This window comes from Paramormyrops kingsleyae, chromosome 9, assembly GCF_048594095.1.
Source record: "Paramormyrops kingsleyae isolate MSU_618 chromosome 9, PKINGS_0.4, whole genome shotgun sequence".
NCBI classification, from domain to species: domain Eukaryota; kingdom Metazoa; phylum Chordata; class Actinopteri; order Osteoglossiformes; family Mormyridae; genus Paramormyrops; species Paramormyrops kingsleyae.
The window spans coordinates 26,907,967-26,930,895 of NC_132805.1; the positions used below are offsets into that span (position 1 = coordinate 26,907,967).

The following is a 22,929-nucleotide window of genomic DNA, read 5'->3' on the forward strand; positions in this document are numbered from 1 at the left end:
GCAATAAGCAGAAACTCGCAGCCAAGGCGGCTCGCAAGCCGGCCAGGTGCGGACGCCGCGAGCTGTGACGTAGCGGCTGGCTCGCGGAAGTTGGCTTTTTGGCAGGGAGGGGGAGCGGAGAGGAAGAAAAGGAAGGGAAAGAAGAAGAAGAAAAAGAAGAAGAAAACTTCTAGACAGCGAACTCATAACTGCATAAAGAAGGGGCCTCAGCACGAAACTATTTCCAACTTCAGCTAACCATTTTTCTTGTTCTTCCCCTCTCTCCCCCCTCACGAAACTTTCATGGTTAAACCGTGGGAGCTGGGGATCTGAGAGCCCGGGCAGGCGGCGAATAGACGAAGACAGGGCGGACGCCAGAAAGCTGGTGAGTTAAGCACACATCCTCGCCTGAGCGTCGGGCTGGACGTGCACGTTCGTCCGGCCGCCCGCAACTGTAGGCTGGAACGGCGGACGGGCCGGCTCGGAGCCGCAGCCCGTCTGGAGTTCGACTCCAACGTTAGGGCTGCCTTCATGCTGGACTGGGGGTATTGCTAACGCTCCGTCCCGAGGGTACATTTCAGTAAGCCCGCACCGACGTTTCAGCGCTGGAAAGATCCCTAAATATGGAAGAATCGGTTTCATTTGCGTAGGGCAAAGGGTGTCCAACTGCGTTCCTGGACGGCCATGTGTGCGCAACTTTGCCACCTCCTGTTATCCAACTCGCAATCACTTTCTGTTTTTATATTTTAACGTACGAAATATCTGGGTGGCTGCTCAGTAATTTCGTGATCTTTTGGTATTCTGTGCCTCTACTTTGTTAGTATTGACCGATAAGGCGTACAGAATGCAGCTGGAGTTTAAAGCGCCTACAGATTATTAAGCCGCATCCCACAGACAGACCACAAAGTTTTATGTAAAAAATAATGACCCAAAACACTGAGAACAGGGTCTGTCTTTAAAGTGAACGTTACAGGACATATTCGATATGAATGGCGATTATTATTGTCATTTTGGAATTACATACAACAATCTCTGTATGATTATAGCTGATTAATGATTTCGATATTTAGGTCACGACACCTCCTTTCTTTACAGCTGGTTCTCACGCTTTTTTTTCTGAATACTTTCACCATTAATCTCTTCTGCCTTGCATCAACGTCTGTCCCTGTAATATTAAGATTTTTTTCTTTGGGTTGCAGTCTGAAAAATCCCTCCCAAAGTTAGTTGCCTACTACTGTTAAACTTATTGCTTCTGTCCATGCCCAAGGAGTAAGTTTCTTTTCTGTAATCTTTCAAAATGTATTTTTTGATGTCAATAGCACACCCCTATAATGCTAATATTTTAGATTTGCTCCATTTTTTTTGTTATGTGTAACTGCAGGGCACCCTTGTGGCTCAGCTGTACGAAATGCAATTTTTAACGGGAATGCAGTGGTTTGGATTCATTTTTATTTCGCTTCAAGACGGCAATCACATGCTGCCTCTTTTAGCAAGACTATACTCGTACTGCTCCATCTGCCAGAGAGTTTTTATCACACTTGGCTTAGTGGTATGTTGAATTTTATAATATCTTGCTCCATATCCTCTGATTTTTTTGCTTCTGTTTACTCAATTTGTGCAGTTTAATTTTTTACCTCAAGCCTGGTACCCTAAATAGGTAGATTTTTGCACAGTAGATGTCTGCCAGTTTAGCTTTGTTTGACAAAAATGGCTGCTGAAGCCTAATCTCAGGTTTGGTGTCAAGCAAAGTCACCCACAGCTGAAATCATTTTTGTTGAAGTCTGGTTTTCTTTGCTGATAAAGGGCTGTCTAGTCAGAATAAATCTGGGAACTTGTGGCCCAGTGTCCCTGTTGTCTTGCTGACAGCCGGTCCCATCTGGTCTCTGTTCGCAATCCACCCAGAGGCCTGAAATGTTCAGTCGTCGTGCCAGGCTTCCTGTAATGGAGACAGAGGTGCACACTGTCGGTGGCCTGTCAGTAGTAACTGGTGGATCAAATCCAAGAATGGTGGCGGCAAGTGGCAGAAGCTTTTCAGGGCAGCAGTGTTTGGTAAGGGTGGCTGTGTTTCGTTTAGATGAATATCTAGATTGTACTTTATACCCAGTCTCTTGGTTTGTCAGTGCTGCAGAAAAGGACTGTGTTCTGTTAGCCCTGCTGCTGTGCTTGCTGGAAATACTGTGGCAGCTTGCTTTTGTTAGTGTCTGGCGTGCGAGCAGCTTGCGCCCTGACGTTCTGACGTCTATCCTGATAGTGATCAGACGGAAGCATGGCGAAAGTGCCTTTCTGAAGGTGCTCAAGTGGCATTTTCCCAGCTGGTATAGCAGTGTCAGGTTTTTCCAAATGAAATAAAAGGACCTACCTTTATGGATTCACCAATGCAGTGAAGATGAGAAACGAATGGGATGAGAACAGGCCGAATTCCATCCCAGTCGGCAGCTGTGACTCTGCAGGGTCAGTGTGTTCCTTCTCGTCAGCACACAAGTGGGGGATGTGGTCTCATCTCAGGTTTGTCCCCCCCCCCCCATGATCGGTCTCTGCTTCTGTGTCAGCTCGTGTTAGAGACATTGCTTCAAATGAATCAGCCCATCCAAAAAACCCTCATCAAACATGGGGTTCTCTGTGGCTTCAGCTTCACCTCTGCTGTGTTAATTCCCTGGCCTGGCCCATAGGTCCACCTCTGTGCTCGTTATGAATGTCAGCCTGCTGTCCGCTGAGCCTGGCTGGTCATGCATGTCCACAAGTGTCACCAGGTAGTTGTCAGTAGTGCGACAGTGGTGCATGACTGCAGGCTGATGTCCAAGTGCTGAATATTTCAGTCTGTTCAGTTTCTTTAATATGGTGCATGATTTAAGCTTTGTCAGTATTCATTTTTAATGTCAGCAGTTAAGTGCAGCCCAGGTAGAGAGGTAGGAGTATATTGTGATATGAGTGCAAACAGTCTAGTAGCTAAAAGAAAAAAAAACCAGATGGTTGGAACACCTCCTGGTGCTAGCGCTGCGTTTCTTAAAGGCAGCTTTTTATTAGAATGTCAGGCTCGAATTTGTATAGATAACCTTGTAGAGGTTTGCATCATTTGACGTGTGAAACGTTCTGTTCCTTGGTTCAGTGGCAGGCCGACCGCCTTGCATGACTCGGCTACTTGGTGGGAGCTAAGAAGTCCTGGTTCGTGCTTCAGAGCGTGATGGAGAGTGCTAGACTGCGTATGACTGCGCCTGAAGTTCTGTGTGTGGGTGAGAGCTTGGAGACAGAACGGTGGAATGAATGTGGGAGGGAGAGGGAAAGAGAGAGAGAGAGAAACCCAAAATGGAACACTCACATGCTGGCTTCATAGCAGTTGGGCTTTAAGTTAAATTAGTTACAGAGGTCAGAGTGGCCAGATGAGATTGAACTCTCCACTCAAAAAGCAAGTGATGAATTTTGAGATTCCTGTTATCTCTATAAACTTGTTAAACAGCACATGTGCCCTCCCCCCCCACCCCCAACATGCTGTTTGCTGAATTGCATTTTTATATTAACAGTAGAGAGTCTGCAGGCAAGATCATACATGTATATTATGTTTTATGAAAGGGGCTCATTGTCCACATAGTTGGTCAATGTGGTTACACAGTGTGTGGAGATGGATCCCCAATCGTGTCTGAGCTTTAGGGCCAGATCTGCAGTGTTGCTTTTGCTGAAACTGAGTTACGGAGCAGTTTAAGCATGAGCATCAGTATATGTAGGATGATACCAGGCCTTCATCCTGTATCTGGTTTTCTATCTGTGACACATAGTAATTCGGTCTGGTTACTCCCTTTTTTAGCCATTGAGTTTCTTGGGTATGCCCAGGCAGTAAAGAGTGCTGTGTCCTGGGCCTGTTGTATTGATACCCATCAGCTTGGGTTACCTGCTATTCAGCCATTGTTACCATGCCACAAGGGCAAATGTGTTCAACTGTTGACTCCAATAAATCGTGTGAGTCAGTTTGGGTTGTGTGGTGAAACTCTCTCTTTCACATAGTGTTTAACTAGGCTTTGGGGCCTAGTTAAACAGGAGAGAGTGGGGAAGAAAGTTGTGCTATTCAGGTAGATCCTCAAAGCCTAGCGCAGATTTTTGTGCAGTAATCTGGAGTTAACGGTTAATCCTGGTTTTGCCACATTCCTACGTGTCAGTGCTCTGTATCAGGGTGAATGACACTTCTCTGTTTTGCTCGTTAACTTCTGTTTATTAATATTTTTTTAGTTCTACTCTTTTAAATAACTCTGATTAGATTCCAGAGAATAAAATGTACTCGAGTCAGTGTGTCTGGAACAAAATGTAGCCCAGTAACATGATGACTAATGCCAGAGTACACAGTTTCTGCACAACCGAACAGGTGGCTCGTCTGAATGGGGAATGAGACAAGATTGTAAAACCGCAAAAAGAGAACGCAAAGCAATCAAGTCACTTTTTAAATTCTTTGTCTAACATAGAGAGGAACACAGTATTTTTAACATACTGGTGATGCATCAGGAGTCATTCTTCAGGCGGAAAGAGCTTGACACTCCAGAAGCACTTTGGGAGTTCAGAGTGAAAGGGGCTGAATATTAATTTTTTAATCCCTCCGCAGCCCCCCCCCCCCCATCCCTCTGCTCCCTGTTTTCTGCTCTGTGTGTATTTGTCACTGCGTAACAGGCAGAAAAGCAAGGAAGCTTCCTTCAGTTCTGTTTCGGGTCTCGTGTGTTTAATTTGAGGCCCGGTGGGTGATTTTTTTTTGGGGGGGGGGGGGGGATGCGTGATGTCACTGTTCTCTGTGGATACCTGCCCCCATCCAATGAAGAGGAGGTTTTTGAAATCTGTGGCCACCCAGCGTCACCATGGGCCAAGCTGAGACACGTTCTCGCCCCCCCCCCCACTGTCATTCTTGTCATTCCCTGGTGTGTGTCTGAGCACGACCGCCTCGACGCCCTCGCTGCGAGCACATGGATGCCTGCCAGAGTGTGCATGCTGCTGTGCTCGGACCCTCCCCTGAACAGTACCTGCTGCTTGTGCTGATCCCTTTTGTGGTGTTCCTAGGGCTGCAGGCACGTGCGGGGCAGCCCCATGGAGTACGTGGTAAGCCCTGGAGATTTCTATGGCCACGCTGCGGGATAGAGGTTGCACGTCCCTCGAGTCGTTACCTCACACCTCACCTGCTAGATGTATTCTTAGTGTGAACCTGAGGTTAAACAGAGGATTGTTATTTGGTACTGGAGCTCACAACTCCTGAGGGAGTCAGGATTAGGAGAAATTTGCAGCTGGTCTGTAAACAGAATAATACCATTATTCGGTGCAGCATTAGTCAAACTTTGCATTTAGTGCATATAATTATAAAGATGTCAGTGAAATCAGTCATGGTCCCTTACAGTGTTTCCTCTTAGCTATGGTCATTAAAATGGCTCCCATTGACAGACCGAACTGTAATGACATGTTAGAGTAAGTCTCAGTAGGGACAGTAAGCCTTGTATTGATTCACTTAAATGTTAAGCTTAAAGGCTGAAATCTGTGGATCCTTGGTACAGGACCGCCCTTCTGTCTTTTGCCAGCAGTTGCACCACTGATCAGTGTGAGGTCTAATTTGCAACCCCTATGCCAAGGTGCTGGTGTCCCAATTCGGGACAGGCTTCCTGGTGTGGTCTTCTCGTTCTCCCTGTGCCTTGGGCTTCGTTTGGGACTGCGGGACCTAGGGATCGCATCCTGGTGCTTGCCTGTTCTGTTGAAGGGACCTCTCCTTTTTAGATCTGTAGGGAAGTGCTGAATCTTGCTTCATTTTTTTCCTTTTTAAAAATCTCCTTCGGACTCCGACTGTGCCCCAGCCTGACACCTATGAGATGCTGCTTTGATCGCAGGCTGGTACAGCAACGTAAACTAACACACTCGCCGTGGGTGTTTGTCCTCGTGGGACTGGTGTGACTCACTTTTTACATCCCGGGGCCGTCATTTCCGATTCGTTACTGCTTGTCTTGTCCCCCCACCCTCCCACCGGTAAGAGAGTCTGAGTCTGACACACCCCTGAGTTTACCTGGATGCACAACGGCAGCGAGGCGTTCTGTCCTCCTCCATGCCGAAGCTGTGAATGCAGAGAGGAGCCAGCTTTCCAGACTGCACGTCACACGGCGTCACCACACATCGCTGACGGAGAACTGGCTGCACATGCCTTCCCACGGATGCTCTGGCCAGAAGCACTGGAGTGAGGGAGAGACAGGAAGTGGAGCAGCTCCCCCCTCCCACTCCCCCCCGCCCCCCCCCCCCCATCCCGCCTCCCAGTCCCTCCCCCTCTCTCTCAGGTTACCAGGCAGTATTCAGAGAGGAGCTGCTCCTTCCTTTCCCACTTGCTGAGTGGGGGGTGGGTGTCACTGCACACGCGCACAGGCGCATGTGTCCTCATAAATGCCCAACGCCGAGTGGGGAGCGGCAGGGCGCAGGGAGCCGTAGCCGAGCGGCGCGAGAGCGCTGGACCGCGACGGGCACACGTGAGAGCGGCGGAGGATGGCAAAGGAGCAGCGGCGGAGAGAGAGCAAACAAAGGAGGGCTGTCGTCTTCTGAGCGTCTGTCCTTTTGTCTGGCTGACCGAGACAATGTGCTGGGGCAAATGAACTAATCAGCTCACTATGACTTTGTGATTTCCCTTTTTCTTTTTTTTTTCCTGCTCCCTTCCTGGAAACAAGGGGGCAGGCAAATAGCAGGAGGTGAGAGCGTTTTCGCAGGGAGGAGACCGGAGGGCTAGGCGATGGAAAGTCTGGTCCTGGCAGGGTAAAGATTTATTGGGTTATTTTTTTGAACTGGGCATAAGTAATCTCCCTCCCCCCAAAACAATCTACCATTTTTAATTTTTTAACGTCACACTAGGACGTCGCTCTTAAACCACATGAAAAGAGGATGTTAAGACTGTACAGCCACTTAATCTTTTTTATTCCGTCAGTTTCCTTAGTGACTGGAAGCGTATCCTTGTATTCTCATATTTAAAGGACTTGTGTGCTTGTCAGGTATTTGATCTCTGGGGTCTTACTTTTCATCTCTGTTTAGGTTGACAGAGTTAAACAGTCCTAACATGGACTCCTTTTTTAATATCATTTTGCTAGTAAATTTTGCTATGATGTATTATGCTTAAGTAGTCCTTTTTATGATAAAATTCATGTCCTGTCGGGCTTTCAGGTTTGCATTTGTGGAAATCTGAATGGATCATTTGTACTTGGTGAAAGTAATTTTAGTCATTTTTTTTATTGCTGTTCATCCTGGGGGAAATTGCCCCTGATGTGTGCTGATGGTGACTTTATTTGTGTAGTATGTGGTAGTGATCTCGTCCTTTGGAGTATGCACATCTCTGTTAGCGGTGCTCAGTGATGATGGTGACTTTATTAGTTTAGCATGTAGCCGTGATCTCGTCCTCCGTAGACCTCTTTTAGTGGTGCTCAGTGCTGATCACAGTGTTATTGTCATCTTTGTGTTTTTATATTTCCTGTCATGGCCTTTGTCTTGACACAAGTACTGGCCTGCATGTATGGTTTCATCTGGTGCTGACAGTGATTCGTGGTGGTGCTAGGTGCCGTCTGCTGGCTTATTTTGCAGGCTGTCCACGGTGCCGGTCTTTTCCAATTCTCCGGACCTGGTGACCTTCCTCCGGAGCGGTGCCTTTGGGTGCTCTGCCGCCTGCCTGCAGCTTTTGTAGGTCATGCTAACCTTCTCGTCTTAGTGTGCGCAGTGCTGCCGTTGGTCCCGTGGGCTGCAGCCGGCCAGGCGATGGCCTGGTGTAGCTGGAGAGCATCGGCACACTGTCTTTATTAGCCCCCCATCCCGGCCCCCTGTGCACTTCTCCGGGAGACCGGCGCCACCTGCTGGTGCTGCACCGTCACATGGCTGTAGGTTGAATGCCGTGGGATGTTTGCAGGTGAGCCCTATTGCACTGTTTCCTGTGCTGTGGCACAGAGCTCGGTCTGCTTGCTCTAACCATAATCAGGACCGGACTGTTAAGCCACTGTGCTGCGTTTCTTGACTATCGCTGTCCCGCCCTGCTCTTGGCAGGGTGCTGCGCCATACTGGGACCAGGGCTCGGCAGGTCGGTCTGCCGCATGGTGCTACACGTGGCCCTGGCTGGCGTTTGGTGCTTGCTGGACAGTCGCAGTTTCCCTCTTATGCCCTGAACTGTCTCAGTACTGTATGCTAAGGGGTATCCCGCACTACCCGCTAGCCACTGTGCAACAAGGTGCGAGATCCCAACTGTGTGGAGCCTCTCTCTGTGCGCTCCCTCTGCCCAATAGGGCATCCCCTCAGACTACAGCTCCTTTCAACCCGTCGCTGGTTAGTCCCTGCAGTCTGCACCGCCATCCCTTCCCATAACATGAGAGCGAGGAGCGTGTTGTCTTCCTGTCTCATTAGTCCGACCCCCCCCAGGTCACTCAGGAACTCGGTTTGATCACAAAGTTGGTGTTTTTGTGTAACTTTCTGCACTGTGGAAGCTTATAAAGCTACGGTAATGTTTTTTTCAGATGATGCAAAAGAGAGATGATGGAAGGGGAACTTTTTGAAGATCTCACCCTTTTGACACACTTGTGAATCAAGGTGAAGCGGTTGACTGGTTTAGATTATTAGTAATGTTTTCGGGCTGTTAAGTTACTGCTGTAACAGAGTCCAGGGCACTTTCTTACCTTCTCTTTTCTACCTTCTTTTCTACCTGTTGTTCAAGTCCTGTTCCTGTGACGCACTGACATGTAAGTGCTCGGGAGTTTGCTGGTCAATTTAGTAGTGGGGTTGGAGGGGAGGGGGAAGGTAAAGAGGGTAGGCTTAGAAAAGGAGAAAATCCTAAATAGTGACAGCCTGGAGAACGGGAAAGCTGACGAGGGAGGGGGAGAGGGGGAGCGTGAGATTATCTGGAAGAGGAGGGAAGGAGTGGTGGTGCAGGAGGAGGTGGTGGGGGAACCTGAGAGGGAGTACACCGTCTGGAAGAAGAGAGAGGGCTTCAAGGAGAAGAGGGCCAGGGAGGAGAGCCTGAGGTCACAGAGGAGCCTGGTGCATGTGGTAGGACCAGAGGTTGTATGGAGGAGGAGGGAAGGGCCTGCGGAGAGCGATAGGGAGAGGCCCCAGGCCAACCCGAAAGACCACGAGGCCATATGGAGGAAGCGAGAGAGGGATTAGAGTGAGGCCAAGGGGCAGGCAAGCAGGGAGGGGCAGGCCGGTCAGGTGCGTGGCTGTCTTTCAGGAGGCCTCCCGGCCACTGTGTGGCGCACTTCTCTCATAGGCTTGCTGTTCTACTCTCCACCAGACTTTCCTTCCTAATTGATCAGCCTGCTGTGTGTTGGAGAGGACCGGACGCCTTTGTAGCAGAACATACACGGTCTTACCTGCAGGACATCAGGTTTTTTTTAAACTTTATATTTATTTGTTTTTTGTCTCTCTTGCCATGGTGCTGTCAGATGACCGCTTGCCGGCCTGGTTCTCACCGTGCCCTGTGTTGTGATGGTGCCACCCGTCAATGGGACCGACGCAGCGCAGACGTGCCGCTAAGGAGACAGCCATAGCACTCGGGGTCAAACCTGTACAGATATAAATATATATGCACAGAGTGACAATGCAGACATGCAACGAGACACACTTATGATTTCACTGGTGCTTTTTTGAAGAAAAAAAAAAAAACTAAATCGCATTGGGACAGATGTACAAATCAGGCCTACAGACACTCAGGGGTCTCACTGCGGATCAACTGCAGTGCTGATGGTGTCAGAAGCTTCAGCCACGGGGCGCAGGATGGCCAGCACCTTCTCGGCGGATTTGCAGCAGACCACGCTTTTCCGCCGTGTCTGACGATGCGGGGAAGTCAAAGACCCAGGAAGTCTTGCCGGGAATGGATACGCAGCTCAGTGAAACAGCGAGCCCTTCTTCCGGAGAAACGGAGAGACTCTGAATTCAAAGAAAGCGCGTAACCAACAAAACCACAGGAAGTGTGGCTTGCTGATATAAAACATTTTATAAGAATATCATATTTAAAGATCAGAATGGAGCTGGTCCCCAAAACAAAATACACTCATTTCCGCAGTGAATCTCTCAGCTCTACAGACGATACGAACTCAAACTCCTCTTTTTCACCTCCAGCTCCCTTGACCCCTCTCACTCCTCCTGGTCTGCCCTCCTCTCTCTCTTCCACATCCCTTACCCCCATCCTTCCTCCTGCCTCACCCCGTCCGGCCGAGAACAGCCCCACGACGCTCTGCTCTTTCTTCCCCCGCATGGGTGCCCTACGCCTGGGCGTGTCCGCTACTCTGCTCCCCGGCCTTAAGGCAGCGAACAGGCCTCCTAACTCCCAAGCCCTTGGGCAGCGCCCGGGGGAGCCCATGGCTGAGTTAGCGCCCCCAGTGATGGCTCCCTCTCCCCCTCCCCGTCCCACGCAGGACATGAACCGGCTGGGCGGGGCCTCGCGACGGGCCCGGGTGGAGGGGGGACAGCTCGGCGGAGATGAGTGGACACGGCACGGGTCTTTCGTCAACAAGCCATCCCGAGGCTGGCTCCATTCGGACAGCGTGGTCAGCACCACGGGGGTCTCGTACACTGTCCGGGTATGTCCCTCGAGGCCCCCCGCGATACAGCTCTGCTACGGGGCTGTGCAAAAGTCTTAGGCAGTCAAAGGGAATGTCAAAAGCTTGCTTGGAAATGTATACGTGCTCAACAAAAAGACAGTTTAACATTCAAACATATGCATTTAAGACAATTAAAACTAACCAGAATTTTTTTCTCTTCTCCAAAATTTTACTGATATCTTACTGGATCACTAGATCAACACCACTTCAGTTCCCAAACCGCTCCTCACGGGCACCTCACTGGGGTGACTACAGGAGAGGCTTTGAAATGGTTGGCTGACATTGACGAGACATTGATGTTACACCAATACGAAGATGATTTAAACTTTTTTTTTTGTCTTTTTTTTACCGCCTAAGACTTTTGCACAGTACTGTATGCATGTTACCATGTTACCATGCTGTTTATGCTAAGGAAATATAAGGAGCAGTATCTTCTGGTGAGGTGTTTTCATTTTATGTTGGAGGGCGGGGAGTCACCCTCTTAAGTTGAATGATCTGAAGAGAGAGATTCAATCTGACAGATCCACCCCTCCCCCACCTTCTCTTCCAGCAGACATGGTTGCTACTCGTAAACTAATCTAATGCATTGCTGTTTGGCTAATAAGACAGCTTTGCTAATACATTTTTTATGTGCTGTTTCTTTGCCTCCTGTAGTATATGGGATGCGTGGAGGTCCTGCAGTCCATGAGAGCTTTGGACTTCAATACTAGAACTCAGGTCACAAGGTAAGAGTGTGTGTGTGTTTCTGTTTCTGTATAGTGCTTTGTCTGTCTGTGTAGGGAGCTTCCTAAACGTATAAATTTGGCAGCATTGCCGGATTTACCTGTACAGATTCAGAAGCATTCATCAAAACCCCCCCTCCTCCCTCCCTGTTTTCACATACTGAATAACCTCCATCTATCTAGAAATCGCTTTTTCGTTTGTGAAACTGCTGTCGGCTCTAACCCAAATCTCTTCTGCTCATTCTCTAATCATTTCTTTCCCTTTCCTCACATCTGTGGATAGGTGCCCCTCCCTGCATTAAATATTTATCTAGCGTGCTGGCTGGCTGGCGGGCGGGCGAGTGGGAGGGCAGGCAGGCGCAGGCGCAGGCACGCCTCACCGCCGCCACTGTGGTCAGAGTGGGTGGGGCTCGGTGGAGAGCAGCTGGCGTACTCTGCTGACCACATGCAGCTTCTGTTCGCTCGCTGCACACGTCCCAGCCCAGTTTCCTGTTCAGCCTTGTTTGCTTTAGCTGTTTGCATGTGATCCTTAGCTTCTTGCAGAGTGAGATGGTGTTTGCAAGAAATGTCACAAATGCGACCTGCTGCTTGGCTCCCCTCCCCTCCCATTCCTCAGTCAGGACAGCCAGTGTCCCCTTGCTTTCTGCATCACAGCCCATGTGTCTGCAGAGCAGTCAGGGGGACAGGTGTGCCCACGCTTCTCATGTGATGTGCTGTGTGTTTTGTTCTCTGTAGGGAGGCAGTCGCCGTGGTGTGCGAGGCAGTGCCCGGAGCCAAAGGGGCTCAACGGAGAAGGAAGGTACCTGCCTTGCCCGCTACGCCCCCCCCCCCCAACCACCTGTTCCTGTTCCCCTGGCCCTCAGCCTGCTTTTTAATTCAGGGAGTTTTAAATCAGCAGTTAAGTACACACTCTGAGCACGACCTGACAAACTCCACCCCTACCTCTGGTGCGGGTGCGAGTCTGGTGTGAGCCATTTCTCAACACCACCGTCGGCACCAATCAACCCACATGCATCCGCCTGGTGCGGCATGGCCCGTCCCGCTGCGCCACTCTCTGTCAGAGTAGAAAGTCGGCAACATACCCGCAAATGCATCCGCCCAGCCTGTTGTGGCTTCTGTCAAGCTGCATCCACACGGCAAGCGGAGAACCGCTTGGCACAGGCAAACAATCCGGTTTACCTGTTCACACTTCATGACAGAGCATTTGCCATAAAAATGTGCAATTGTAAGTGTTTTTCTATATTTGTCTCTCAAAATGTTCCTCCTCTGAAAGACCACATGCGCATATTTTATATATACATTTTAAAGTTAATTTGCGTTTACTTTAGTTTCATTAGCAAAATATGCTTACTAAAACTACCCTAGTATCACTGTCTCTGAAGTGACACACCTCCAAGTAGAATTTTTCTAAAGTCTCGATAAGACTTAAGCTTATGTTAAATAATTTGGGGTACTGGGACACTGCAATTAATTGTTTCTCCTCCATGTTGCTAAATGGTTTGGTTTCCAAGTCGCTGAACCTAAAACCAAAGATTGTCACAAACCAAAGATTGTATTATGTTGGATGCTGGTTCACTAGAGGTCGGTGAACTTGGTGAAAGTTCAATCAATTTGAACTTTGAGCAGTCAAGCAAAAAACCAGGCGGTGCTGGGCGCTTGAGGTGGTGTTGGCGCTTATCTGAACGTGGGTGTTAAACATGGCCGCCCACTTCAGAAGGGTTAACGCAGTGCCTCCGTAACACGTATGTTAATCTCTGACACTGCCGTTCTGAAGAATGGAGGAGTTTTTGTCCTGCTGGAAGCTGGAATTTGTCACAGTTTCATTTCTTCAGGGTATTTATGTATATGAATCACTTTTGACTGTCTCACTGGGGCTTGCCGGTACTTCGAGTCCTGCTCCATGTGTCTGTGGTGTTTTCATATCCTTTCCTTATTGACATGGGATTATTTAGTTACCTCTCAGTCCTTAGATATACTGCTAGGTTAATCATCTCTAAATTTGCTATATTGTGTGATTGTCAGTGTTCTCTTTAATGGGAGTGCGCACGAGAGTGTGCTCTTTAATGGGAGTGCGCACGAGAGTGTGCTCTTTAATGGGAGTGCGCACGAGAGTGTGCTCTTCAATGGGAGTGCGCACGAGAGTGTGCTCTTCAATGGGAGTGCGCACGAGAGTGTGCTCTTCAATGGGAGTGCGCACGAGAGTGTGCTCTTCAATGGGAGTGTGCCTGTGAATGAATGGGAGTGTAATTGCATGTGAGTGAGTGCATGCGCATGACAGTGTGAGTTAGTGCTCAGTGATGGACTGGCTTCCTGTCCTGGGTCTTTCACCCTGTGGGCTCTCTGCTGCCTCCATGCTCGTCACAGTACTGCACTGTATTAGCTGTTGGAGCTGGATGGATGATGTAAGATGATCCTGAACAGGAGTCTATGCGTGTCATCATAGAAGCTTCATGTCTAGCATCCTTGCATCTGTACTGCTCTTGGTTCCCCCAGCTCACGCTTCCTGGGTGAGCTTGTGCCTGTGTGTGTCTGATCCGGTGGATTTTTGGCCCCTTGCCCCCAGCCCGCGGCGAGGTGCCTGTCCTCCATCCTGGGGAAGAGCAACCTGCAGTTTGCCGGCATGACAATCAGCCTCACCGTTTCCACCAGCAGCCTCAACCTGATGGCCATGGACTGCAAGCAGGTCAGGCCCCGCGGCACATCCGCTGTCAGCTAATTAGCCAGTGACACTGATTATCTACCTTATGGTGTTCTTAAAGGCATGTCTTAAAGGGATATCTCTCTCAATTTTCTCACCCTGCCCCCCCCAGTTTATACCCTCTCATTCGATTCCCCATCCCACCATTTGTCTTGTCCGCAAAACTGTTCATCACATTTGTATCTGTCCGCCCCCCCTCTCTCCCTACAGATTATCGCCAACCATCACATGCAGTCCATCTCTTTCGCTTCTGGAGGAGACCCAGTGAGTCGCTCACCCCTCTCCCGGTTCTCTCCGTTTTCCCCTCTCAGGCGTGCCAGTGTCACTTGCCATTTGCTTCCGGCCTTTGTCTGCGATGCTACGCCTCACTTCCTGTCTGTCCATGAACGTTTGCCTTCTGTTTCCTGCTGATCCGTCTCCTCTTCCTGCAGCTTGATTCTCTTTTCTCCCCTTTCTGTCAGAGATGTGCAGTTTGCCCCTCTAACTGCGGTTGTTCTCTACCCCGTCCCACACCGCTACCCTTCCCCCACCTATCTGCCCATCTCCCCAGGACACAGCAGAGTATGTAGCTTATGTAGCCAAAGACCCCGTCAACCAGAGAGGTGAGATGCACGTTTTGATGTAAATATTATGTGTTACACATATGCTGTGTGTGTGTGTGTGTGTGTGTGTGTGTGTGTGAGAGGTACTTATTACATTGTGGGGACCAGATGTCCCTGCAGTGTGATAAAAGCCTGTTGTTTTGAGGCCGTGGGGACCATTTTGGCAAGTCTTGTATTTTGTTTGGTTTCTTATGGTTAAGGTTAGGGCTGCGTAGGGGTTAAGGGTTTTCATTGTTGGGATTATGGTTTTCCCCACAGAAATGAATGGACGGTCCCCATAAATAATATATATAAATATATAATATGCGCGCGCCAATCAGGGTTCAGTTCTTTCACCTCCTCTAGCATCGACAGTTTATCCAAGCGGGCTGGTACAGTGCTCTGCCCTTGTAGCATGCTCTGCTCTCACAGTCATGGTGTCCAGCTGTTGCTGTGTGGTTGGTGCTCCTTTCTTCAGCCTCTCCCCCCCCCTTACAGCCTGTCACATCCTGGAGTGCTCCGAGGGCTTAGCTCAGGAAGTCATCAGCACTATTGGTCAAGCCTTTGAGCTGCGCTTCAAGCAGTACCTGAAGAACCCCCCGAAGCTTGTGACGCCCCACGACAGGTGAGCAGCATGTATGTGCGTGTGAGTGCATGTGTGCGGGAGTGCGTGCTCCAGTTGATAGAGCTCTGAGCTGGCCTGCCTCTTCCCCCGTGGTATAGGATGGCTGCATATTGCACGTGTCAGTGCGCGCATGCCGCAGTTGGTAGAGCTCTGAGCAGGCCTGCCTTTTCCCCTGTGGTGTAGGATGGCTCCGTTCGATGGGTCGGCGTGGGAGGAGGAGGATGACGAGTGCCAGCCTCCCCCAGAGGTTCCCTATTACAACAACTTCCCTGGCAAACAGCCCCCTCCGGGCGGCCTGGTGGACATGCGGAGCCGGGCAGGCCACACTCCGGGGGCTACACTGGTGAGACTGGCAGGGGGGTGGCTGGGCCCTGCTTCCCGCCACACGCTGCCTCACTCTTATGTATGCTCAGTGTATCTGTATGTGCTTCAGTGATCGTTTGCTTATGTCTGCAGCCATACGGTCAAGCAGGACAGAATGACGTGCACAAGCAGCCCCTGCCACCTCTCCCAGGTTCGTCTTCTGTTGCTCCTGGCTGTCCCCGAAATCGAAGGCCTGCACAAGCATTTAATTGACGGAGCCCTTTTGCTCTCTCTCTCTCCCTAACATTAAGCGGGGGTAAAGGAGGGCGGCCGTGACCTGTTCGACGACCCGTCTTACGTTAATGTGGACAAGCCCCGCCCACCCACCTCTGCCGCTAACGGCAACGCCCACCGAGATGCGTTTGATATGAGTGGGTGTCCCTTCGCCACCGCCGCCGCGCTTCCTGATGGTGCCGGGCCCCAGGCGTCAGTGACGCTCCTCCCTGCACTTTGCAGAGCCGTTTGACGACGCGCTGGGCGTCTCCGTGGGGGGGGCGGCGCTCCCCATGGCCGAGCAGCTGCAGGCCGAGCCCTGGTTCCATGGCAGCCTGAGCCGAAGGCAGGCTGAGCGGCTGCTGACGAAGGACGGCGACTTTCTGGTGCGGGAATCGGGAACCACGCCGGGACAGTACGTGCTGACAGGCCAGCAGGGCGGGCAGCCCAAGCACCTGCTGCTGGTGGACCCCGAGGGAGTGGTAAGGGCCCGTTCCGGCGGGGCGGGCGCCATGTGGCACATTGCTGCCCACTAGCAACAGGAGGGTATGTTTATAAGATCGCTTCCAGCTGCCCATTTTCGACCCACTAGCTGGAAGCCTGATTAGATAATGTAGGTTAATGCTGGGCTCAATCCCTCTTGCTGTCTGATTTATGGTTCCCTTCCACGGGCATTGCTTTTATTTTTCTCTCCTCTCTCTGTCCTCATGTTCTCCCTCTCTCCCCCATCCTCACTTTCTCTCTCCCTCTCTCTCCGTGTACTCCCTCTCTCCCTCAACCTCACGGTATCTCTCCTCATGTTCTCTCTCTCAATCTCTCTCTCTCTCTGTCCTCATGTTCTCCCTCTCTCTCCTCTGCCTGTTTTCTCCCAGGTTCGCACCAAAGACCACCGTTTTGAGAGTGTAAGTCACCTAATCAGCTACCACATGGACAACCGCCTACCCATCCTGTCTGCAGGGAGCGAGGTCTGTCTGCTGCAGCCGGTGGAACGCAGGTCCTGACCTGCCAGGGTGTTGCCATGGATCCCAAAGTATCCCTCCCTGTCCCCACCCCTCACCTAGCATCACTTGAGTGTCCAGATCACTATTTGTAATTAAATTGTGACTTTCCCACCTTATTGTACCGTTGCCGCTGGGAAAGAGGAATGCCCTCGATGTCATCAGAACGGATTGCAGCAGAATATGGGCAAAGAATATGGGCAAGTGCTCCACCATCCCAGCGGTATAGTCTGCAAGAATTTCATCATCAAGGAACTTCAACACAGCCGAAAAGACGTGCAGGGCGTTGCTTCCTTGGATGCCTCTGTCTGCCATGTACTCTTGAGCTCCGTAGCAGTTAGGCTCAGGGCCGTTCAATCGCCGCATCCCTGGAATGACTCTAAAGACTAGCGCAAAAAAAAATAAAAAATAACCGGCAGCATTAGTGTGATGGGAGTGTCAGCGTTATATCCTCCCTGAGCGAAACGGAATCACTCCAAAGACTAAACTTGTGACAGGTTAGTGTTGAAATGGGGATTGTAAGGGTGCTTCGTGTTCACTGTGTTGAGCTGAGATTCAGGTAAAGACACGCCCACATTTAGCAGCACTTTCGGGAGCGCAGTGCTGCACGGCTTCCCTTCAAGGCCCCGGAGACGCGCCTCTGAATGAACACAGCCCTGGGGGACACCCAGGCCCCCCCCCACCTCTGATGTAATGGGGAGGTGACCGCCAGCCGGTCGGCCCGGTGTGGATTGATGCCATAAAGGAGCCATGATAGCCATGCTGATGAGGATGGGTTCAGTACAGCAGGACATTCTCTCTCTCTACACGGGGACTTTATTGGCTCCTTTATGAAAACTGAGTATTGTTGGATTTAAACAGGAACACTAAATTTGGATGTGATCTCAGGTTTGCCACAAGGGGTGGTACATGTGTGAGATGGCATGAGCAGTCGATTATCCAGCCTTCGTCTGCTTTTGGAGTAGCCTAGAGGTATAGCCAAGATGGAGTCTCAGGCTCCACGACACAGGGACTCCTGAGTGAGGTGGTGCTCTCTACTGGTGGTTCTGAGCATGGCTGCAGTTGAGTGTCTGCCAGCTGCCGTTTTGGCAGACTCGCCATAACCCAGTCTGACAACTGAAAATGAGAGAGGCAGCAGTGAGTCCTGTAGGTTTGCAGAGGTATGGGGGCACGGCGAGGCCCAGCCACGCGTTAGCGCTGCGGATTTGATGCTTGCCTCTGGTACAGTGCCAGACTGCTGCCCAATGCTGGCAGCTGGAGGCTTTGTCTGCCTGACATGGAGCCTGTTTTCTTACAGTTGCTCCCAAAGACAGCTGGGTTTTTAACTGGGTAGATTTGGCTTGGCTGGTAATGCCCTTTTACTGGCAGACGTGTGTGTGTGTGTGTTTGTTTGTGTGTGTGTGTGTGTTTGTGTGTGTGTGTGTGTGTGATTGCCTGGAACCTGGAATATTAGAGATCCTGCCGGCGTTCTATGAGAGCACAGCATGAGCGCTGGGATCGACGTATGCAACGACAATCTCTTGAGTTTTGGCTTTAGGACAGGACGCTGGGCACTGCGTGTACGTGGTGTACAGGTGAACAGAGTGGTGAGTCCCAGGCTGTATAGCCCATAGTGATTACCCATCACGCTCTCACTCCCTATAAGGTCACACCTGCAGGTGATGTTGTTTGGAGCAGTGATCAGCTTTTATATACATATATTTTATATTACATGATATGAAAATGGGACAAACTGATATGCGTTGATCACCCTGGAGAAACTGACATTTAGAAGCTTTTGTTTTCAGCTTAGAAGTTTCAGAAGATGACTGTTGGAAGGCTGAGCTTTTGGCCTGTGCTGAATATGCAGTTTGTGAAGCAGGAGGCAGGGGCAGGGGTGGGGGGGGTCCCAAAGCCTGCTATCTCCTCCTGCTCTTCATTCACATCTTTTTCTGTGCCTTGTCTTGTCAGTAAAGCCACATCAAAAGCAATTATTTAGCCAGTTTGTGTTGTGAGCTGCACCCACATGCATCACTAATGTTCATGTTTTGTTAAACCCGTTAAGACAAATGCTGTCATTGATGTAAATTTCTTTGAAATGTTATGCAGTGTCTCATTGGTCTTTTCTGTACTTTTGTTTCTCAATACTGATGAGAAAACTACCATGAACATATAATTGTACTTAACCTCTATTACGTTTGTCACTTTTTCAGAAGCCCTCTGTACCCTTTTTGCTTTGCAGGGATGGTAAAGAACCAGAGAGGACTGAGACAGCTATTATGTATGAGTTTGTAAGGTTGCAAGAGGACTGTTTGTAGCGGCAGTTATTACACTCACTCGATTGAATGATTCAGTCCAAGATTGAACCCCAAAGGGTAGTTTTTCAGTTTGGCTGATTGTCCTGTTTGCTCTTTACCAGCATATATACGTGTGCTTTTTTAATGTGTGCCTATTTGTAAACATTGGTCATTTTCTCATCAGTTCTATTGCAGTAATATGTCCATTTTGTGTGCTTATGTGTGTGTTATTTTTGATATTGCACAAGGGAGGGTTCCGTTTGTAATTTTGCAAGGCACCTTATGGTTATACCTTGAACTGGCTGTGTTGTGGGTAGCCACCTTTTAAAAGGCCACTGGTCTCCCTTCAAGTCAGTGCTTGGGACAGAGGCAAGTCTTTTTAAGACTAAGACTTTTTAATGTCCATTTCCTCTCCATATTATCAGCTCTTTCTTTCTCCATTATAGCTGCCTTCATTGCATGTAAATCCTTCATAAATTCTATACTGTGTTTGTGTGCTTTTGAAAGCCAAAGTGTTTTTTTTTTTTTAATCTTTGGGAAAATACATGTTTACACCTATCTAGATTGCATAAATATAAATATCTATCAACCTTTCTGTGGGGGATTCAGTCATTTCGGTGCATTTTAGTGTGACTGGATATCTCTGCTCCGCAAGTGTGGATGCATTAAGAAAAAGTCAATTTTTTTTTTTCCATCTTGGTCTATACTCAGACTTGATTTAAACCTTTCATAGTTTCACTGACGTCTCGGTTACAAGTAAGATGAGGTAATATCCAAGCGCATTGATAATATGCATAGCATTGTACTGTAAAACAAGACTGCTATTCTCAATATTATTTCCTAAATAATGGTGTTTGCTGGGAAAGGGGATCCTGTTTTTGGTAATTAGGCAATGAAATGTGGAGGGGGATTGTGTTTAAATACTAAGCACAGATCCAATGAATATTTTAACGGCAACCTTTGTTCTTGTAGGACACATGGAGCATAAATCCCGTGGGGCTGGGTTACCTGGAGCACAAACTGATTAAACATCATCAGTAGATGGTCAGCTAATCTCAGCCAGTTGGCGAAGGTATAGTGTGATGCTATATTACAGCACAGCTTGTTGCAGAGCTATGAACTGATATGTAATGATTATAGATTATAATAACAGTTCATATGGACTTTACCATTAGTATTGAATATGAATGGGCGCCTGTCTGGATTCTTGACACGATTTGGTGGTGAGCGGCCGTTTTATGTTTGCTTTCAGCCAATCTGTGGGAATTAAAAAAAATTACCACAAACCGGCTTTTTAGCTCAGCTGGTTGATTTATGGGAACCAGTCTGTTAATGAAACGCAAAGAAACGAGAAAATTGCTTTAAACTCCCCGTTTATGACGCTGCTCCCCACAAGGTAATAAACTCCATAGTCTCTAAGGACCGTGCGTCCCACCCAGCTGTCAGTGCATGAATAAAATGATATAAGTAGAAAATAACAGGCGTTGTACCGTTTTGTCCCCTGCACCTAAAGTAATTAAGGTATCTATTAAAATCTTAATTTTTTCCAATACCGTTGAAAATTAAACATTTTTCTGGTTCCTATATCATCTGCACATTATATATTGATAGGTTTTAAATGAATGTCATATATCGTGAATTCAGGAAAATATAGATTTCCCTATGAAAATGGCATTCAGTATAAATATTAAAGGAATAAACAAATGAAAGTTAGCGACCATAGTATAAGGCAAAAATTAGATGCCCGCGTTGCGGAAATCTCTAAAGTTAAGGTGTCATTTTAACTGAATTCAGTTGAGGCAACGCCGTGCCAGTCCGAGTGAATGGTGCCATTAGAATAGCACTGGTAAGTCCCGACAATTATAGCAGCACAAACGTGTCACAAAACGTCTGGCCGCTCAGCTGTGTGTATGTGTAATGCAAGTATACATTTGCTTTAGCTCTATGTGAAAGCGTTGCCTATCAATTGCCTGTCACTTACACCTGCGTTTGTCGATCACTAGCAAAATGTGCTTAGTGAGTGACACGACACTCAAACGTGGTTGGCTGCTGCTACCGAAAGGAGGTGGGACGTTTCTGAATTCAGCCACCCTATTGGACAAAGGATGCGTCGATTAGACCGACGTGAGCTGTACCTCTAAATATCCGAAGTTGGAGAAAAGAAAACGTAGATACTAACGTGGAGTCCAGAAGAGCGCAGTGTGTGATCGATGGTAAGCGCGACATAGATAAGCGGTTATGCACAGCGATCAGGCTCTATTAAAACCAAAATTAAAGTATTAGCCGGCAACGACCTAGGCAAACTCTTCGTGTTTCCGGTTAAGGGCGCTTTTCGTTTCATAGGTCAAAATAAACAAAGCGCTTAACGTGAGCTTCGTTGTCGTCATCCAGATAGATAGATAAGCGGATTTTAATTTAAGATGTGAAGTTACCCTTGGGAAAACATTTTAGTCCTTAATCATACAATATCTGTTGGAATAGTTTAGTCAGGTTGAAATGTTCTCGACTGTGATTTGAAGAAAGTAAAACATACAGGGATGCAAACTGTGATACACATGGTCCTGGTCGCTGTCGCGGTCAGCGTCGGGATCCCAGTCCGGGTTTGGGAGCCGGGTGGTGGGAGGGGAGAAACCATTGGGAGTGCTCTTGTGTGTGATGGCCATTTTTGGCCTTTCTTGGACTGAAAGAGAATGACTTTCAGCGGCGTATGCATGGATAGAAAGCTCACGTAACTGCAGAAGGATGGGAGTGATTTAATAAAACAGCCTAGGGTTTCCGGACGATTCTAATACTTGTGTGACGACCTCTTTTTCTCAAAGTTAGTGTGCTACTATTGAAGTGGGTCCTAAACTTCTGGATTTAACAAGTGGCGCACAGTATTAGCTCCACTTTTCACGGTAGCTGATAGCAACTGACTAAATGTTTTGGCAGTCTACAATACTGTCATTCACTACACTGATGTAACCAGTATCCTTCGGTGACATCTACATCCTTGGTAACATCATTCTTTGCCAAAGTATTCAGAGAGCCTCAAAAAGCCGGAGCGGGCAGTAGTACGACTACTAAATGCTAATGAACTAAGGAATAAGTTTAGCAAAACAACTCAAGCTCTATGTTTTCCAAGTTGGATTTTTTTTTTTTCCATTTCATTGCATAATTTGATTTGTTGGCTATAGTTATTTCTTTAAACATTGAACGAAATGAATACTTAACAAATGACATGTAAATAATGTGTGTGATGCTTTGTTTTCATTTTCCTATGTTATACAGGTGCGAGACCGCTAGAGGGCGATGTCGGACCACAGCATTAGTACAAATAGCACCGGGTCTAACAACAGCTGGACCGTGCTCACTCCAGATGCAAATGTAACTTTCTGCGTCTTTCTCTTTTTTGGCGGTGATGTACTACAATGTAGTGACTGATGAATATGGAAGAACACTTGGATTTTTTTTCTGCACTCCAGGGGGCTGCAGTTGAGAATGTAGGCCCTCAGGAGGATAGGAGGGGGAGTCTCACTGATGTGTCCAGCCTTTCGGAGGAAGCGTCCGGTAAGTCTGGGTGTGTGTCCTGTTACACTCACTGCCATGTTGCATTTAAGGCACACTTCAAGTTTTTTTATTTTTTAGCAGAGTTGCACAGTGTCCTATTCTTATCTGGCATTTAATTTAAATTCTGTTTGGGTTCTGATTGGCTCAGATGTCAGCGATGCTGTTTGAGCACTGAGTATCGCTTCTGGGGAAATCGGGCCCCCTTTGTTAAAGTAAGCAGGTTCTTGATGAGATTATCAAAGTCTGGGTCTGTTGTGTAGATCAGTTGCATAAGTAGGACACCTGAAACAATTGAATGAAACTGTTGTATGAGGATATTAACCAAATATGCATCTTTCTCCTAGTCAGTTGATCAAATAATTT

General features: G+C 48.5%; 2 protein-coding genes and 1 long non-coding RNA gene across 10 annotated transcripts in view; 2 read left to right on the forward strand and 1 right to left on the reverse strand.

The window, feature by feature from the left end:
* shc1 (SHC (Src homology 2 domain containing) transforming protein 1) lies at window positions 1-19,612 on the forward strand. Of its 5 annotated transcripts, XM_072716694.1 has the most exons (14): window positions 5-364; window positions 5,011-5,049; window positions 10,356-10,520; window positions 11,196-11,266; window positions 11,999-12,062; window positions 13,827-13,946; window positions 14,172-14,225; window positions 14,512-14,563; window positions 15,041-15,167; window positions 15,351-15,510; window positions 15,624-15,681; window positions 15,782-15,901; window positions 15,987-16,225; window positions 16,616-19,612. In XM_072716694.1, the coding sequence occupies exons 2-14, from the start codon at window positions 5,038-5,040 to the stop codon at window positions 16,742-16,744; spliced, it is 1,371 nt and encodes a 456-aa protein (XP_072572795.1). In that variant the 5' UTR covers window positions 5-364; window positions 5,011-5,037; the 3' UTR covers window positions 16,745-19,612. The 5 variants fall into 5 exon arrangements, with proteins under 5 accessions (XP_072572793.1, XP_072572795.1, XP_072572796.1 ...); XM_072716692.1 differs by lacking the exon at window positions 5,011-5,049 and having other exon boundaries at window positions 1-364; window positions 9,384-10,520; XM_072716695.1 differs by lacking the exon at window positions 5,011-5,049 and having other exon boundaries at window positions 6-364.
* On the reverse strand, window positions 1,140-6,173 carry LOC140592687 (uncharacterized). The gene is made up of 3 exons (XR_011993090.1): window positions 5,996-6,173; window positions 4,974-5,152; window positions 1,140-3,216 (listed from the first exon to the last, which is right to left on the reverse strand). It is a non-coding gene; the product is annotated as an uncharacterized lncRNA (long non-coding RNA).
* Window positions 17,102-22,929, forward strand: part of pbxip1b (pre-B-cell leukemia homeobox interacting protein 1b) — a 14,011-nt gene continuing 8,183 nt past the window's right edge. For 3 of the 4 annotated variants that reach the window (XM_023806269.2, XM_023806271.2, XM_023806272.2), the window contains exons 1-3: window positions 21,108-21,230; window positions 22,288-22,383; window positions 22,482-22,566. In XM_023806269.2, coding sequence (XP_023662037.2) covers window positions 22,309-22,383; window positions 22,482-22,566 — 160 coding nt within the window. In that variant the 5' untranslated portion in view covers window positions 21,108-21,230; window positions 22,288-22,308. Of the gene's footprint in view, window positions 17,239-19,989; window positions 20,090-21,107; window positions 21,231-22,287; window positions 22,384-22,481; window positions 22,567-22,929 lie in introns of those variants that run through there. The other variant, XM_072716690.1, reaches the window with a different exon arrangement.